Below are 18,462 nucleotides of genomic sequence, written 5' to 3'. Positions count from 1 at the left end.
AACAACTGTAGTTCTGTTTTCTTCTCACCCTAACAGACAGGGGGCGCTGTTTGGAGTTCTTCACGATGCCCCTCTGTGTTTTGTGCACTTAGAACAGTGCCCACTGCTGGCTGGTGCCCTTTGATTGCTTTTCATACATTATGAACACCTCCCTCCACTAATGATGTGGAAGCAAGAAGCAGCACTGGGCCCAACACAGGGGGCACCATTCTCACAGAGAGCTGATGCCCACCTATGTGCACATATTATTGTACACCACCCCCCGACCGTCTGGCAGTTAGAACATGAAGTAGGCACAAGTTACCAGACTGCTTGTGTTTGCTTTTCACACTAACAGACAGGGGGTGCTGCTGACACCAATAGGAGACGTCCTTCTGTGTGCCCCCCTACACTATGAAGTGCCCGCTGCCTCTGCCTGGCATGGCAGCAGGTGCACTTTTGCCTGTTTTTCACTCTATAACAAACCCCTTCCCACTCTAACTGGCACTTGGTGCCCAACTGCTTGCTTTCCAGAGAGCACGAGTGGTTCAAGCTGGATTTGCCCGACTACCTCTTCCCAGAAGACCCCGCCTATGATGCCAACGTGATCGACGAGGAGGCCGTGAGGGAGACGTGCGAGAAGTTTGAATGCTCCGAGGTGGAGGTGATGAACAGCCTGCTCGGCGGAGACCCCCAGGATCACCTGGCCGTAGCGTACCACCTCATCATCGACAATCGACGCATTATGAACCAGGCCAGCGAGTTCTACTTGGCATCCAGTCCACCCTCTGGCTCCTTCATGGACGAAAGCCTGCCACTGCCCCCTGGACTCAAGCCTCACCCAGAGCGGATGCCCCCTTTAGTGACCGACAGCCCCAAGCCACGTTGTGCACTCGATGCCCTCAACACCACCAGGCCTAAGCCTCTGTCTGTCAAGAAAGCAAAGTGGCACCTGGGTATCCGCAGCCAAAGCAAGCCCTTTGACATCATGGCCGAAGTATACAAAGCCATGAAGGAGCTCGACTACGACTGGAAGGTAAGGCTGCTGCTCCGCTACCCGGGCAGTAGGCAGGATGTGGCCACCACCTGTGCCCACTACCAAGACTTCCTCCCTTCAGGGATTACAAAAGCAGTGCTCAGTTTGCTTAGCAGGGAGCTCCTTCTCCTCAATAGTAGGGGCTTCTATGACAGCCCGATGCTATTCTGGTGGTCCTTATCACGGCTTGCTTACTTGCAGGTGGTGAACCCTTATCACTTACGGGTGCGGCGCAAGAACCCCGTGACTGGCAGCTACGTGAAGATGAGCCTGCAGCTGTACCAGGTAGCCAACCGCAGCTACCTGCTGGACTTCAGAAGCATCGACGGTGAGAGGGCATGGATGGGTCAAAGTGGCATGAAGCCAACAGTGACAGTAGACACAAAATACAGATGGAGAGCGGTGGGACAGTAGGCAGGGCACCACCTGGCACACCAGGAGACATGGTGCAGCTAAAGAATACACAGGGTTTGGGCATACTTGGAATGTAAGGTGGGCACAGTACCAATGCGAGTATGGCCCCACTAGGTGTAAGCAGGGCACTTTTGGGCACACAGGTGGGACGCTGGCCGATTGTTCCAAAGGTGAACACAGAGTGCCATAGGGACACACTAACCTAAGGAGATCTGTAAGTAGGCACTTTAGCTGCACCCAGTCAGGGCCCCGCAAGAAAGAGTGAGCAGGGCAGTCTTTGGGCACACTAGGAATGTAAGCAGGGCACTAAGTAGGCACAACAACATGGTGCTAATTTAACACCGTGGGAATGTTGGATGGGCATTTCCTGTGCCATTGTTTCTGCTAAGACTGGGTGCAGTGAAGAATTAGATTGGCAAAAAATTAAGCATGGCACTTATTGGGAATATAAGGTGCAAAGTTTTATCAGGGCACAGAAACAACACAGATTAATGCTTGTTGGGCACTTGACCAGCTTAATGCTGTAGCTGTTACTTAGCTGGGCACAGCATTGTTGTAGTCAATGGGCACAGGATGGGCACAGATTAGGTAATCAATAATGCATTAACAGTAGACGTACTGAAATATACACTGGGCATGGGTTGGGCACAGTGAAGATACATAAAGACCACCACCAAAGTACAAGGGTGGCAAAAAGAGCGCAGTGTAGCAAATGGTGAAAGTGGGCTGGGTGCAGCAAGGATGCCAATTATTGGATACAATCAAAAGAATGAATGGAGAAGGATGACTCATTAAGTTTATCAGCTCAGTTGGCATCACACTTGAGTGTGAGGAGACTAGCACAGCTCATTGGTTAGGGTTTACCCTTCTGCTTTATATTTCCAGAGGACGCTACAGAGCAGAAGTTGGGCACTGGTGCCCCCCACCCACCGATCATTCGCCCTCAGCTCAGCACGGACGCAGCTCCAGTGGATGGGTCATTAGTGGGAATTGTGCCCTCCAGCCTTCCCCGCCCAGGCAGTCACACCATGGACTTCTTCGAGATGTGTGCCAGTCTGATCACTACATTGGCACGCTGACATAATGCATGCTGGTGTCTCAAACAAAGCACATGCGGGCACTCACCTGGAGGAAGTCTCGCCATGGTGGGCATCCACTGCATTTGAGCTCCTGTGCCCTGTTTTCTTTATAGTGCCTTGGTCTTCTTCACCTTCTACCTCTGCCTCCTCCTCCTCCTCTGCAAGTCATGGTGTGCCATCACACTGGAGGTGAGGGGGCAGGAGGGCAAGCGGGCGATGTACCCTCCACTGTGAATGACCGGACTGCGGAGCTGAACTCTCCGCTCCTCCTCTTGTGGTTCTTTGCACTTTATAATAAAAACGTCACAAATGACCAGTGAGACCACTTTATTACTTCTAACAATGGGGGAACAAGGTCAGCTGAAGGGGGCTGGGGCAGTGCCATATTCTGTGCCCAGCACCATTGGGCAGTCAAATCTGTGAAGAAAAAAAAAAAAATTACAGAGATGCCATCCAGAGATGCTGGTGGGCACAATAAGTGACAAAGCACCTCCAAAATCGAAGTACCGTTAGCGAAGTACGCTCAGGAAGGTCAGCTGCCATTTTCTGTGCAATGGAGCGACACAAGAAAAGAAACAGAATGAAGCCTGGCATGAATCTAATACGTGAAGTGGGCATCCCAGAGACGAATGTCCATGAGTGGACCATGTCTTGAAAGGGTTATACCCGTTATGCCATCTGGCTGCACCTCAAAAGCAGCAGACCTGGGTCCTACCACCCAATGTGAAACTCATGGTATGCCCTGAGGGGTGCCCATGTCTGGGGGTGCCCAATGGTTGTTCTGGCCAGCCGAGTCAGTAGGCACACAGGGCATCATCTAGGAATGGCTTCTTTACTCCACGGCTACTTCCAGTGGGCACAGCCTTCTCTGAAGTGCCACCTGCCATGATGTATACCCCGATTCTCCAAAGGTGCCCGCTCTTAAAGCACAGGTCCACTTTCAGAAAGATCACTTAGGTACACGTCACCCGCTGTGACCGTCGTTTTTATCTGTTGCTATGTTATAATTTACATTCATGCCTGACATGTCGTACTAGTGGTTAGCTTCGGACCAATCGGCAGATACCCGAGCCACCATCACCTACTGGCATGTCACCTACTGAGACCATCTGCAGCACCCGCAGATTACAGGACCACAGACCGGAGCGCAATTCCAATGCTTCGGCAGTTGGAGTTCATGCTGCTGAGATTGGCCAATAGGAAATCTGAAGTGTGGCCCCCTCACTTATGGGAAAGCACCACCGGACCACCCCAAGATTGCTTTTTGGAAATGTAATTCAATCCTGGTTTAGCAGAAAACACAGACCTTACCCCCGGTGGGACACTTAATGTAAAATTAACGCCCTATGTGGCATCTCTATACGTTTATGTATGTGACACGTGTTCATGAAGAGTGACATGTGAACATGAAAAGAAAGAAACAAAAACCCACCCAAGTCTAGCTGCAGACCCCCAGTGGCAGGCCCCTGAGCAGCCGCATGACCCTGGCATCATCTCATTGAACACTTGTATTGCGTTCAGCCGGGTATTAACTGGTTAACGACACACAATGGAACTCGTATCAATGAGATGTCCGCGGTGGTCCAAGTGCAGACCCTCGTTTACCGATCTCGTAAGTTTGTCCTTTTTTTATGTATCTGTTCATAAAATCCAATTCTCTCAGCATTCTTTATGACCCACTAACTCGATGTTTTAGTCCTGGGGACCCTCTGAACGGCCCACTTTCAAGACAGCCCTGTTCCCAGACTGCCCCCCTCCACACCTCCATCCACAGGCCCTTGAGTGACATCACAGGGTCTGGGGGTCTGCACCTGGAGGTCTACAGTCAGACTCAGTTGGCGCCTTCCTTTCATCACTCATTTCCACGAGTTTGTATTCGTCGATATTTTTTAAGTCTATTTGACCGATTCTGACACAAATGAGTGAAGGTGGGACTCAACTCAACTCCACGTCGACACCACCACTCACTTGAAGTCTTACATTAAATGGTGAATGGAGAAGAGCTGCAGTGGGCTGGCGTCCCATCCAGGATGGGCTCCTGGTTTACACTGGGACTGGCAGCTACGTGAAGATGAGTGTGTAGCCCTACCAGGTAACCAACTGCAGCTGCCTGATGGACTTCAGAAGCATCAACAACAAGAGGGCACAGATGGGTCAAATTGGCATGGAGCGGATGGCAACAGTAGGCACATAAAATACAGATGGATAGCAGTGGGACAGCAGGCAGGGCACTACCTGGCACACCGGGTGACTGGGAGCAGCTAAAGAGTAAGTAGTCTTTGGGCATACTAGGAAGATAAAGTGGGCACAGCAGCAATGTGAGAATGGCCACAAAAGGGGTAAGAGGGCACTATTTGAGCACAGTAGCAATATTATTAGGGCATTAAGAGGGCAAAGTGGGAGTGGAGGTGGAACAATGACTGAGTACTCCAAAAGGTGAAAACAGAGTGCCGTATGGGCACACTAGCTTATGAAGAGCTCTTAGTGGGCACACTAGCTGTACCCAGTCAGTGCCCCCTTCCCATTAAAGAGTGACCAGGGCAGTCTTTGGGCACACTAGGAATGTAAGCAGGGCACAACATTTGCCGTGTTTAGCTGCGCCTAGTCGGTGCCACCCATGTTAATTCGGACACCAGTGAGTGAAGGTGGGACCCACAACTCCATTGGATGCCAAGACTCCCTTGAAGTTCAGGTCCCCACATCCCCCACACCTCCAGCCACAGGCACCTTGAGTGACATCACAGGGTCTGGGGGTCTGCACCTGGAGGTCTACAGTCAGACTCAGTTGGCGCCTTCCTTTCATCGCTCATTTCCACGAGTTTGTATTCGTCGATATTTTTAAGTCTATTTGACCGATTCTGACACAAATGAGTGAAGATGGGACTCAACTCAACTCCACGTCGACACCACCACTCACTCGAAGTCTTACATTAAATGGTGAAAGGAGAAGAGCTGCAGTGGGCTGGCGTCCCATCCAGGATGGGTTCCTGGTTTACACCCAATGCTCCTGAGGTGGGACCAGGCTTCCCGGGACGATGGACCAATAAAGCGAATGCTCTGCGTGATTCTCCGACCTGGAAGTGCTGACCCCCCCCCACCAGGTGTTCTTAAGGTCGCCCCGATGACACCCAAGTGAACCTCGCTCACCTTTGGGCCCGCAGAGGACCAGGCCTGCTTACTTCTTCTTTGGCTTGCTGCCCTTCCAGATGATGTCACTTTGGTATGGAGGCTCAGGTTCTGAACTGTGGAACAAACAGAAACAAAAAAAGAGGGATGTCTACAAGAAACAATATAGCGCCCTCTCTGGACTGGCACAAGAGTGCAGCCATGCGAGTCTGTGGGCATACACAGCACCTGCAGACCACCCATGTGTCACCTTATGTGGAGGCAAGGAATGGGGGGGTACAAGTAGATTGTGGACAAAGGGATACACGATAACCACTGAAGGTGGACAGGCTTGGGCAACAGCCACCATCATCTTAATAATAATATTATTACATTTGATTTATATAGCACCTTTCTCATGCTCACTGAAAACTCAGAAAAGAGCAGGGTGGCCCGACCAGCTGCTTGATAGTCATCATTGACCTGAGTGACAACGGTGTCACCACCAGCACTGGAGGCAAGGGGTTAAAGTGCACACACAGCTCACTTCTCCTGTTCTTGGGGGGCTCCACCTGAAGAGACCTCAGGGTGCCCCCCCCTACCCCCCCATAACCTCACTCTTCTTGTATAACTGCAGCCTAAAATTTTACTGGGATCTATGATGGGTAGGGTGGTAAGAGAGAACAATGCCCACCAATAGAATGGGCACTCTCACTGATGGAGAGATGTGCACCAGAAAAAGGATGAGTAACCACCAGGGGGCAGCGTTCTTTAATACAAAATGGAGACAGAAGGGGTCCGCGTCGCTGGCTGTAGTGTACAATGCCTGACAAATTCTGAATAACCACGAGGGGGCAGAGTCCTAAAAAAAAATCAGGCAGTCACTACAAGGGAATGAATGACAAAGACCCCAGAGCGCCTGACAAACAGTGAACAGCCAGTAGGTGGCAGTATTCTGGGCAGATACAGTAGCTGGGTTGTCAGAGGGTATTGCAGAGCTCACACAGAGAGAGCAACATCTCCAACAAAAAAGTAGGCACTACCACTGAAGAAGAGCAGTGCCCCGCAGACAAAGGATCAGTAGCCACTAGGGGGCAGCATTATGAACAGAAAGAGCAATAATAACATGAAATGAATTACCAAGGGGGCCCAGAGCTCCTAAGAAACAGGAACAGCCAGCAGAGGGCACTAGCCTGGACAGACAGCTAAGGGTCATTAGAGGGCAGTGCAGAGCCACAAGAGGGCAATACCTCAGACAAAGTGGGGGCACGCACTGATGGAGAGATGGGTCAAAGACAAAGGGTGAATAGTCCATAGTGGGAAGTGTCTCAGACAGAAAGCTGTACGTAATTAGAGGGCAGCACTGAGGCAATCAGAGGGCACTGCCCCCCAGCAGACAGTGGCCAGCCAGACTAATGGTGGCAAAAGGGCCAACAGAGTAATAGATAGATAGATAGATAGATAGATAGATAGATAGATAGATAGATAGATAGATACTTTAGCCAGCAGGGTGCAGCATTCCTTTAACATGAAAAGGAAACAGCTGGGGTCAGCATCACTGGGCATAGTGTAGTACCCCAAGATATACTGTGTAACCACTAGGGGGTAGTGTCCTAGGCAGAAAATGGGCAATCGGTACAGGGCATTAATTACTTAGAGTGCTGAGAGCTCCAAACAATCAGTGAGCAGCCAGTAGGGGGCAGTAGTCTGGATAGACAAATAGCTGAAATCAGAGGGCATTGCAGAGGCACAAAGAGCGGGCGCTCTCACTGATAGAAAGTAAGTGCCACAGACAAAGGGGGCAGAAAGGGGAGTGTAATTAGAGGGCAGTGCAGACCCATTGAAAGGGCAATGATAGACAGCGGAAGACCTGACTGATGGTGGGCTGTGCCCCCAGAGAAATGGTGAGTAGCCAGCAGAGCTTACAGTGCCTTGGAGAGAAAGCAGGTAATCACTGCGAAAAATTCACTGTTGGTAGAACCCATAACTCACAGTAGGGGGCAGTATCCTAGACAGTGGGCAGCATGTCATTAGAGGACAACAACTCCAATGTAGAGTGGGCATCAGCACCCCAGACAAAAGGTGAGGGGCCACTAGGGGGCAGCTTTCTTTTCAGTCAGTAGGAGTGGGCACAACTAGGTGTAGCGTAGCACCCACCACCCACAATAGGGGGCAGTAATTAGATAGATAGATTGATAGATAGATACTTTGATTAACCCCAGAGGTTCTGAAGAAAATCAGAAGAATAAAAATAGGAGGAGCCAACAAACCCATTCAGCATGCCACCCTGCCCACAGAGCGCCAACCCCTGTTCCCTCTTCTGCAGGTAACTAAGGGGGTCAGCACATGCAGAAGTGTCACAGCAGAGAGAGATGGCCACTGTAAGTGATACAAAACCAATGAAGCTCAGCTGTCGGGGGGCTCGTGTTGGCCTAGCAGCCAGATATGCCACACTGAACAGCTGGGTACCTCAACTCTCACCTGCCGCCCGCCAGTCCACACTCGATATCCTCATACATCTCACTGTCAAAGTCACCTGGAAAGCGGACGGACAGACAGACAGATATAAGTGTGCATGCAGGATCTCCATACTTTTCATTTGGGTGGGATGTGGTGGTCACAGACTGAGTGGTCTTCATTTACTCACAGGTGTCTGATGTGTCCAGAATCACTGAGGATCTGCAGAGAAAGAAAAAAAAAGAGTCACAAATATGAGGGTACACCAGCAGGGGACAGACTAACTGACAAGTAATGGGGGGCAGCATTACTGACATTCAGGGTGTAATGACCATGGGGCAGGCAGGGGGTCTCCAATTAGGACAAGCAGCAGAGGGCAGTGTCCTGACAGACCAGTTAGCTCAGGGTCCTGGAGAGACCACAGAGGGCCAGTAGGAGTAGCCAGTAGCGGGCAGTATCCTAGACAGACAGCCTGGCATCATTAGACACAAATGCAGAGCCACAGAGCAGACACCTCAAATAGAGAGTGGGCACTCTCACGGACAGACAGACGTGCCTCACATAAAGCATCAGTAGCCACTAGGGGGCAGCGTTCTAGAGGTTATAAAGCAGGCCAATCGCAACATGGACATTAACGACGGATACAGTCCAGTGTGAGTAGCCATGCAGTAGAGGGCAGTGCAGAGCCACAGAAAAGGCAATACCTCTGATAGAGAGTAGGCTGTGCCCCTGACAAAGGGAGAGTAACCACTAGGGGGCAGCATACACAGAATGGAGACAGGTGGGATCAGAGTCACTGGCTGCACTATGGTGCCCCTGACAAACAGCAGGTAACCACCAAGGGGCAGCATCCTATGTAGGAAATGGACAGTCGCTACAGGATATTAATGACTGATAAGCTCCAGACAAGCAGGGAGGAGCCAGTAGGGGGCAGCATCCTGGGCAGAGCCAGCGAGGACAATACCTCCAACAGATAGCGGGCACTCTCACCGATGAGCAAATGATCAGTAGCCACTAGGGGGCAGGGTCCCCGACAATAGAAATTACACGGCATTGATGACTGCTACAGCACATAGTGTGTAGCCAGTAGAGGGCAGTGCAGAGCCACTGAGACAGCAATGCCTCCCATAGAAAGCAGAAACTCTCACTGATGGAAAGACGTGCCTGGCAGCAACTAGGGGGGCAATGTCATGGACAATGGAAATCAGTACTTGGCATTAGTTACCAATACAGTCCAGAGTGAGTTGCCAGTAGAGGGCAGTGTAGTGCCACAGAGAGTATTAAATGCCCCCAAAAGAGGGTAGCAATTCCCTTAAAATTGGTTGGCTGAATTCTGAATGGAGAAGACAAAGTCACCAGCGGGTATCATCAGCGCCACAGCCTTAAAACCCTTGGCTTCCTGATGGTCCGGGATTTTACCTGTTCATCTGCCATGAAGTACCATGTTTAGGGGTGCTGGTTGTGATAGAAGCTGAGCCTCTTCTCCCCGATGCCAGGATCTCTTTAGGGTCAAGCTTGAGAATGCTGATGGGTACATAACCATCTGTGTGAAAAGAGCCCAAGGTTTGGTATCAGTAGACATGTGGCTTAGGTAGCACTGGGCTTGCGGAATGCTTTTACTTACAGTGGCCGCTACCGTCTCTGACCAGCCACTTCCCTGATGGGCACTCTTCTGTGCGAATGATGTCCACCGAGTCACCTGCCCACACCTGAAGCTCATTCCGGCCCCCCTTTGTGCCCTCCAGCACTTGGGCGATGTGAATTGGCTCTTCAAGGCCAGTGACCTGTGGCACAGAGAACGTCATTCAGAAGTCAGCCATCCTCCCACTTGCCTAGATCCCCCTTTGCCTGTAATGTTTAAGACCACAGCAGCACTTTCAAAGTGGCACTTCTCTTGCTGCCCTCAGGCACTGGCACTGCCCAAGTTGCTCAGTAACATTCTTGTTCACACACACACACACAGAAGGAAGCTCGCATGTTCAGTAAGTGACAGCTGCCATGACGCTTGTGCACCTTCCTCCTTCTGGAAGCCAGTCAGGCCAGCTTAACTTGCACCCTATAAATGCCAGGCTCACCACCTGTGAGACGTGGCACACTCACAAAGACATGAAAAAGAGGAGCTACGCACATGGAATCGCCTCCGGATGTCACTCTCCTTCTTCTCCCGCTGCCTTAATTCTTTCTCTCGTTTCTTTTTCTCTTTCTCGTTGGCATTTTCTCCATAGCTGCAGAAGAACCAGAAGTGAGACACCCTTATAGCGCCTTTCACAAGGCTTAGACTGGCAGAGCAAGGCTATTTGGGGCTCACCGTACCTCACTTTGGAAAACGGGAAGGCCTTCTTATCACCTCCATTCTGTAAGGAAGAACAAAATCCCAAATTTAAAGAGGCCTGGGGTTGGCACAACCCAAAATCTTCTGGATGCCAGACCAGGGGATCAGGACAAGGGTCCAACATCCATCATAGGTTCTCACCTGACGCAGAGTCCCGCATTGTCACCCACAGCATCAAAACACAAAGGACACCCTGGATTGGCAAATCACTCACTATGAAAGGAGCTATGTTAGCCTGAAACTGAAAAATGGTGGGCAGCTGTTGGCACAATTCTCTCCCCACCTGCTGCCAACTATTGCTGGCTCTACGAGCCACTTCATTATAGCACTTGCATGGCTTGGTCTGTAAGCCATGGCACAGCTTTGCCAGGTTAAAAAGGTCTTGCCAATATAGTTAGCAGCTCCACAACCCTACCAAAGCCATGCCCTTGTCACTTTGGCACTGCCCAGCTTATAGCTCCACTAACATTAGTCCAGTTAGTGTCTCCCTACTTTATCAATGCCATGTCACTGCACTGCCAACTGTCATTTCATAGTTTGCCATCCTCAAAAAGCATACCCTATTTCTTGACCACCTGAACAAGTCCAGAGCTTTGCCATCTTTCACACAAATCAGCCAAGTGGCAGTGCTGCCACTTTATTGACCACATTACTGCCCATCCCAAAGAGCTGGCACCTTCTCATTCACCAATTCCTAAGTAGGTCCAATTGCTATAGCTCTGCCACCCACCCAGAGCTCAAATACCAACACTACCAACTACCCATATTCCAGTTTGAGACCTGCCAGGGTGTTACTGCCCTGTTAATAGTTTAGCCATCTTACCCAGAGCCCGGTCAGTGGCTCTGCCACCTTGCCTTGGCACTTCATATTAGCAGAGGTTCAAAATGGACAGTGACAGGATAACTGATGATACAGCACATCCTGCATCCCTGCCAACTTAACTATAGTCCACTCATTAGGTGTGCCATTGCCCTGCCACCTTTGCATATGCCAGTCCCTCAGTTAAAAATTTGATAATCTCTGTATATGTCCACCTCTTTGTATTTTAATGCCCATTTGCTGTGGCTCTGCCACCCTGCCCATAGTTCAATCTGCCAATCCTACCACCTTCCACTTTTTCAGTAAGAGACTCTGCCAGTTGACTACTGCCCTTTTAAAAAAACTCAGCCATCTCTCCTATATGCCAGTAAGTGGCCCTGCCAACTTATTAAATTCAATGCCCTGTCATTTCCTGAGTACCTGTTAATCTTGAATTTCTGCCTGCAGCCTGTGGTCAAGCCTGTACCTCTGCCAACTGATGGGTGTGACACTGCCATTTCACTTTCACATATGCCAGCTAACTCCTCATATCTTGCTCATTGCTCAGTTGGTGTCCCTGCCAAATTACCCAATTCAAAGCCCTGGCACGTCATTTCACTTTCTCACTGCCAATTTTAGATTTCTGCCCAGCCTGTACCCTTGCTGTCTTACCATCCAAACATTATGTATGCCACCTTCTTAAATGCCAGTTTTAACTTATGACCTGGTTCTGTTATACTTCAATGCCCATTTGCTGTGCCTTTATCTTCTTGGTCTCGCTGCCTCTATCATTTTTGCCAGTTGCTGCACATGACCAAGGCACATTGAAGTAGAGACTTGTGTAGGGTACTTCAGGATTGGTGTGCCACCAAAATGGCATGCAGGCCACCTTGCTTATCTCATAAATTGTGATATCTCAACTTCAACGGGCACCCATCTCATTTACATGGTGATGCCAATAGTGAGCTCACCAAGCAATAAGCACTTGAAACCTGCGCAGACTGACTTTGCTGCACCAGACATGCCCAGCATGGCACACTTTATTGAATGTGGGTGACGCTGCTGGCTTTTCTTGCCCGATGTTAAAGACGGTGAGTGACTCTTTGCCACAAGAGTAAGGGACACACCATGCCACACGCAACACCACACTGGTAGCTCAACAGGTCCACTTCACCACACAGTCAGCTAACTAATGTGCTTAATACCCACATCATGTAGCATGGGCATCAGCAGGTGCTCAGGCACCCAAGACTAAAACTCATTTTTGAAACCCAATCCTAGGGCACAAACCATAGCTGTGATGTGGGCTTTGGTCTCACCTATGCCAGGCAAACCACACATTGAATACCTCCTTCTGGATGATGCCAAGTAGACCACCACCACAGGGCTCAGTCACTGCCAGGTGATAGCGAGCAAGGGAGCCTTGGGGTCTACTTCTTGGGGGTGCCCTGGGTATCGCCAGTTACTACTGTGCCCACCTCAGTTAATCACATTGATGTCATGATGTGGCACTCCAGAGTAGTCACTTAGTGTCCCTTCTCAAATTATCTGACATGCACCAGACTCTTTACGCCAGTCTGACAACTTATAGTGCCACTTTCTGGAAATGGCTGGCATGACAGTGATGCTGGCAGCAGTGTGTGCTCACCTGGAGTCGAGTCTTACCTTCATTGGGTTCTGGCGCCAACCCTCACCAGCTGCAGTAAAGACAAAGTGAACAGCCAATTACATAACTGTGCCTCCCAGCTGGGGGCACCAAGAGCCACAAATCAGGGCTCAGTTACCAACCTGCGATGGGCACCAGGTTCTTCGGTTTCCTTGGCTGATGGAGTCCAATGGCCTTGTGAACATCCATCTCATTGACGTCATCGTACAGGGTGTGACTGATGTTCTCGTAAATGGACGGGTCGAATCTGACAAAAGGAGGAAACAATCAGTGCTGGGCAGAGAAAGGGGCGATGGGCACTCATCGGGACCACAATTTGGTGGCTGGCCTAAACAAGTTGGCATTACTACTATGCTGCCCCACTTCCTAATCCTTCAACAATGAGCTGGCAGAGGACACAGACCAATATAAAGAGCAGAGCGCCCACCATCAAGGCAACAGAGGGTGGCACACTTGCCAAGCTGACAGTTCTCAGAGGATGGGACTCACTTGTTGACAGGTAAATCAGTACAGAGTGCTGTGGTGCCAGCACCCAGACCACTAAAGCCCATCATCAAGCACTGGGGGGCACACATGCCAACTCACTACTTCACACTCCACCACAGCTGAGCTGACTGGCAAGAACACAAGCAGCCAACAGGCAAGCAACACTGCCATCTGGCCACTGGAACCAACCTTTGGGTTTCCATCGCGGAATCCGTCTGAGAGCTGGCATCATGGCTGTCATCTGCAGGAAAGAGGGCATCAGCAAACGGGGCAAAGTCAGAAGGAAATCCGACATGATCTGCATTGGCATCACGATGGGCACTGTACTCACCAGCCTGCCTCAGTCCACCCATCTCCTCACTCAGCTCATACATGGAGTTTGTGCGCTCCTCATAAGTGCCAGAATCTTCTGAGAAACTTCTAGAATTTCAAAAAAAAAAGTGTGAGGGCCTGGCACAGCAGCAGTTATGGGGGAGCTGAACAGGGCACCTGGGTGAGTTGGCACACAGAACCATGTGTTTAGATCTCCCCCCAACAACATGCAGTGTAACACAGATTGAGACCCCTGTCCCCCAACACACACACACAGCCCCATATTAACATAAAGAATGTCACACATATTAAGCCACATGCACACAGAGTGTCACACACGTTGACAACCCCCCATGCACACGCAGTCATACACATTTAGACCACTCATGTATGTGCGCACACACACACAATTATTGAGCTACCCACATAGACCGAGACCCCCGCCCCCCCCATACATGTGAGGAGTGCCACACAGATTGAGCCCCTCCCCCAAACATATTAAACCACCCACATGCAGTGTCACACGGGCCGAGACCCCCATGTGCACACACACACACGCACACAGTGTCACACATGTTGACCCCCCCCAACTTTTTCAGTGTTATACACATTAAGCCACCAGCACAGTCTGAGACCCCCATGCATATGCACACGGATTCCTCCCCTACCCCCCCAGTACACACACACATACACAGATTGATGCCCCCCATGTATATATATTAAGCCACCAATATGCAGTGCCACACAGCCTTAGACCCCCCCACAGAGCTTCCCAAACACACACAGCCCCCCACCTCCATACACACACACTGATCCCCTCTACCATCTCAGCAGCTTTGGGTCACTCAGTGCCATCGATTAGCCTGACCACAGGTACAGGTGACACTGGGGCAGTATGGACGTTTGTGTTCCCACCAGGCTGTCACTATTTGCCCAGTTTTACTCCCCTCCCTGTGGAGTTTCCAGCTCTTTTTCCATTAGGCTGGTGGTCTCGCATTTTGTTTATTAATTTTATCCCCAATCCCCCCACCCTTAAAGTGTGGTGGGCAGCTCTGTCCCTTTGGACGACTTCCTGGTCTGTCAGACCGAGCCCTTCCAATCAATGACGGACTTACTCTGACAGACATGTGAGCCGACCAATCAGTAATCAAGCACCACCCTCCTAACAGAGAGATCGCCAGTGCCTGCATGCAACTCAGACAGACAGATAGCCAGTCCCCTACACCACCCCCAGTCTATGCAGGGCACACCACAGGGGGGCGCTCTAAAACACTGACCTGAGGACAGGAATACCAGGAGACAGGGAAGCGTCTTCAGCTTGGGTGTCGGGGGTCAGAGGTGCTGTGGAGATCAAGAAAGAGAAAGCAGAGCTGAGGAGCTCGGAGTCAAAAAGAAACACACTGCAGTGAGGAAGAGCGCCCCCTAGACTTGGGGTACATAAAATTAGTGACGACCAGTGAAGAGTCAAGCCATCTTGTGTTGAAAGGAGAGATGCTACAGTGTGGCTGAGAAACAAACAACAGTGTCAGTAATACAAGGATGGCAAGCAGGCTGGCATGCTTTAGAGGTGCATTGCCCCCTGGCCAAATCACTGAACTTTGGTCTCAAGTATTGTGATTAGCATTAAACACAGAGACTTCCAGCAGTGCCCGCTGTGCCATTTATCCTATTTAAAGGAAAACAAACAATAAAGATACCATGTGGCCAATCCAATGCCCCCCTGTGAACGCAGAAAGGCTCCAGCTCCACATTTGCTGGCCTGAGGGGCTTTTCAGGGGGGCTTCCCAACAAGTCGAGGCTGGGGAGGACTTTCCTCCTGGGTGGCCGGGTTTCCAATTGTGAGCTGGAAGTGCGTCTCGGGGCATCAGACGGGTGCCATTCTGGAAGGAGGAAAAAAATTAGGAGTGTTTTGTTTAAGGTATATAGCGCCTTTCGCGCTCACTATGAATGGGCATTGCTAGGTTATCATCTCTGGGTCAGTTATTGTGCCATGAGGCTGTATAGGACATGTACTGACTTAAGAATATAATTCACACCCTTTAAGTTGGCACCAACACCATTGCACATTAGACTATGTGGCACCACATATGCCACAAGTTGTAAACAACCAACACAGGATCATAGGGCAGTTGATTGGCAAAGGCCACTTAATATCACACACTATGCACATTTACTGAAAGTATCAGCTGGACCCCTAGGCACCTGCAGCTGGCACATGAGCTCAACAACAGACACACACACACACACACGGTCACACATGAGCCCCCCACTCACAATGTCTCTGCACCACCCAATCTGTCATTGTGACTTCAGAAGAGGCTGCACTGCAGCTGATGACCTCTAGGGGCGTCCATCTGCACGGACTTTCTGGCCCTCAGTGTGGCATCATAAAAGAGTGGCACAGTGCGGTGCCCCCTGCTGGCCTGCTACCACACTTGTAGTTATCTGAACCCTTTGCATTAACATCAATGCCAGCTTTTTAGGAGGTCTACCCCTCAAGTCAACAAAAACAGCACCCACCTGAGAGTGAGGGCAGCAGCACAGGAGGCAGCAGGGGAGGATGTGCCTTCATCTCTTTGGTTCTGGGGACGGGCTTGATGAGACCCCTGGGCTTTGGCAGCGGCGCACCGGGGGGCTTCAGCGTGTGGGACAGCGTGCTCTCCCAGAGGCTCTTAATCTGTTGGAAAGTGTCGGCCGTCATCTTCTCCCGGTCCAGAGGCTCAGCTGGAGCGCTGACTGGCACAGGTGGTGTCATGGCAGATGGGCTGCACTTCTCCTTTGGCTTGTCTTTTTGATCTGCCTCTGTAATGATTAACTTCTGATTAAGACGCGTCACCAACTCCTTGACATTATTAGCTTTCGCTGGCTTCTCGGGGGTCAAAGGACTGTGGCTGTTTACCACATCAGCCCAGCACTGGAACCTGGACCGCCGCGCCTGGAAGTCAGTGGGCTCCACCTGCGCAAGCAAAAGAAATGAAAGAGGAGATTAAAAGGAGTAACTCTGGGTGCAGCTGGCATGTCAATAGACACCCTTACAACAAAGATGGACAAGGAGCCAGCCCAGCTAGAACGATGTTCATCATCTGTGTGCCTGTGGGATAGTGGCGGGGGGGCTCCTGGGAGGGGGAAGTCCAGCGGGGTGTAACAGCAAGTTCCAAGTTCAGTGTCCAGATCCGGGGAGCAAATACATGGAGGGCACTAGACCAGATGCCCATTCCAGTATGAATGTTGCCAGAAGACATTCCCAGTATGAGGGTCACTGGGTGGGTTTCTTCATGAATGGTAGTCAGTGGATGAAACCCTGGAGGCAACTCGTCATAAACCAGCAGCGATTATTCCCATTGCAGTTTGGAGGCTGTCAGATGGCATTCCCAGTATGGGCTCACTGGGTGGGTTTCCTCATAGCTGGTAATTGTGAATAAGCTCCTAGGAATGAGTCCTGAAAGGCTCTGAGTAATAATTCCAAGTTCTGGTATAGAGATTAACGGTGGTGGTATCAGGGCCATCTTAACATGTGGGCACTGGCCGGGGGGCCCGGATGTTTCTGATGCTTATGTATCTTTGTGTTTTGCTATGAAAACAGGGGGCCTGTGATGCTGTTAAGATGGCCCTGTGGGCACTGGGTGGGCTCCCTCATAGCTGGTATTTGATGAATAAGCTCCTAGGAACAATTCCTCAAAGGCTCTCAGTAACAATTCCAAATTCAGGAATGGAGATTTCCAGATGATATTCCTAATATGGAGGTTGATAGGTGGGCTTCCTTGTCACTGGATGAGATGCGCTGCAGGTTACAGTCCCTAAAGTCACAATTCCCATTGCAGGATGAAGGCTGCTAGGTGAGATTCCCAGTCCAGTATGGTGGGAGCCGGGGTGGGCTTCCTCATAACAGGCAGTCAAAAGATGAGACCCTTATACCCTGACAGGGTCTCTGTTGTGATCCCCATTGCACTATGGCGGTCCCCAGTGGGTTCCTTACCATCACACTAGTTAAGATTCCCAATACCAGGGGTGGACTTCCTTATAACTGATAGGGAATGGATGAGACCATGGCAGCAATTCCTTACTAACCCTCCATTACAGTTTGTAAGTTGCCAGATGGCATTACCAGTATGGGGGGCACTAGATGGATTTCCTTATAACTGGTGGTCAATGAATGACCTCCTAGCAGGTTCTCAGCACCATCCGGACTGCAATATGCAGATAGTCAGATGACATTCCCAGTATTTGGGGGTCCTCATAACAGACCCTGACAACAATTATGATTCCCACTGCGGTATGGAGGTCCCGGTGGTCTCGCTAAGTGGGATTCCCCACGCAGTGTACCGCCGACGAGGAGTCTCCAAACAGTTGGAGCTCACGGTTTGAATCTCCTAATCCAGAGTGGGGGTCCCGATTTGTCTCTGCATACCCACTCGCTGTTCCCCGTGGGATTAGGGGGGGGGGGTGCCTTGTTCGTCGCTTCGTTTCTACGGTCGCTCTTTGGCTTTTTAGTGATACTTTATCGTGCGCTCACAGCCCGACTTGCCTTCTAACCCGCTCAGCTGCCCGTCCAGCTGCCTGTCGCCCCCACGTATCCCGTGTCCTCACCTCGTCCATGGTCTCGGCCGCAGGCTCCACTCACGAAGCGACACCTCCACCTGTCCGGAGCTCCTCAGTTTGTTTTTTTTTCCCCCAAATTAGTTTCCTTGTTTGACTCTTTGCAGAGCAAGCAGGTGGATGCGCGTGCACGTGAGTGAGTGACTGGGTGTGTGCGTGCGCGCGGCGCGCCTCCCGTCAGAAGTTTTCTTTCCCCGAGAA

General features: G+C 50.7%; 2 protein-coding genes across 2 annotated transcripts in view; one reads left to right on the top strand and one right to left on the bottom strand.

Annotated features, from left to right (window-relative positions):
• Positions 1 to 2,821, top strand: part of prkaa2 (protein kinase, AMP-activated, alpha 2 catalytic subunit) — a 19,029-nt gene extending 16,208 nt beyond the window's left edge. Inside the window, exons 7-9 of the mRNA XM_039776598.1 lie at positions 514 to 1,015; positions 1,217 to 1,343; positions 2,315 to 2,821. Of these exons, the coding sequence (XP_039632532.1) occupies positions 514 to 1,015; positions 1,217 to 1,343; positions 2,315 to 2,508 (823 nt within the window). The 3' untranslated portion in view covers positions 2,509 to 2,821. The remainder of the gene's footprint in view (positions 1 to 513; positions 1,016 to 1,216; positions 1,344 to 2,314) is intronic.
• On the bottom strand, positions 2,821 to 18,462 carry LOC120543505 (FYN-binding protein 1). The gene is made up of 16 exons (XM_039776600.1): positions 18,253 to 18,462; positions 16,186 to 16,621; positions 15,363 to 15,545; positions 14,943 to 15,006; positions 13,685 to 13,773; positions 13,543 to 13,594; positions 12,990 to 13,114; positions 12,867 to 12,898; positions 10,384 to 10,424; positions 10,199 to 10,295; positions 9,695 to 9,854; positions 9,490 to 9,613; positions 8,261 to 8,292; positions 8,095 to 8,149; positions 5,656 to 5,750; positions 2,821 to 2,925 (listed from the first exon to the last, which is right to left on the bottom strand). The coding sequence occupies exons 1-15, from the start codon at positions 18,259 to 18,261 to the stop codon at positions 5,684 to 5,686; spliced, it is 1,566 nt and encodes a 521-aa protein (XP_039632534.1). The 5' UTR covers positions 18,262 to 18,462; the 3' UTR covers positions 2,821 to 2,925; positions 5,656 to 5,683.

This window comes from Polypterus senegalus, chromosome 14 (assembly GCF_016835505.1).
Source record: "Polypterus senegalus isolate Bchr_013 chromosome 14, ASM1683550v1, whole genome shotgun sequence".
In the NCBI taxonomy this organism is placed as follows: domain Eukaryota; kingdom Metazoa; phylum Chordata; class Cladistia; order Polypteriformes; family Polypteridae; genus Polypterus; species Polypterus senegalus.
This window is presented reverse-complemented; position numbering and strand designations above follow the sequence as displayed.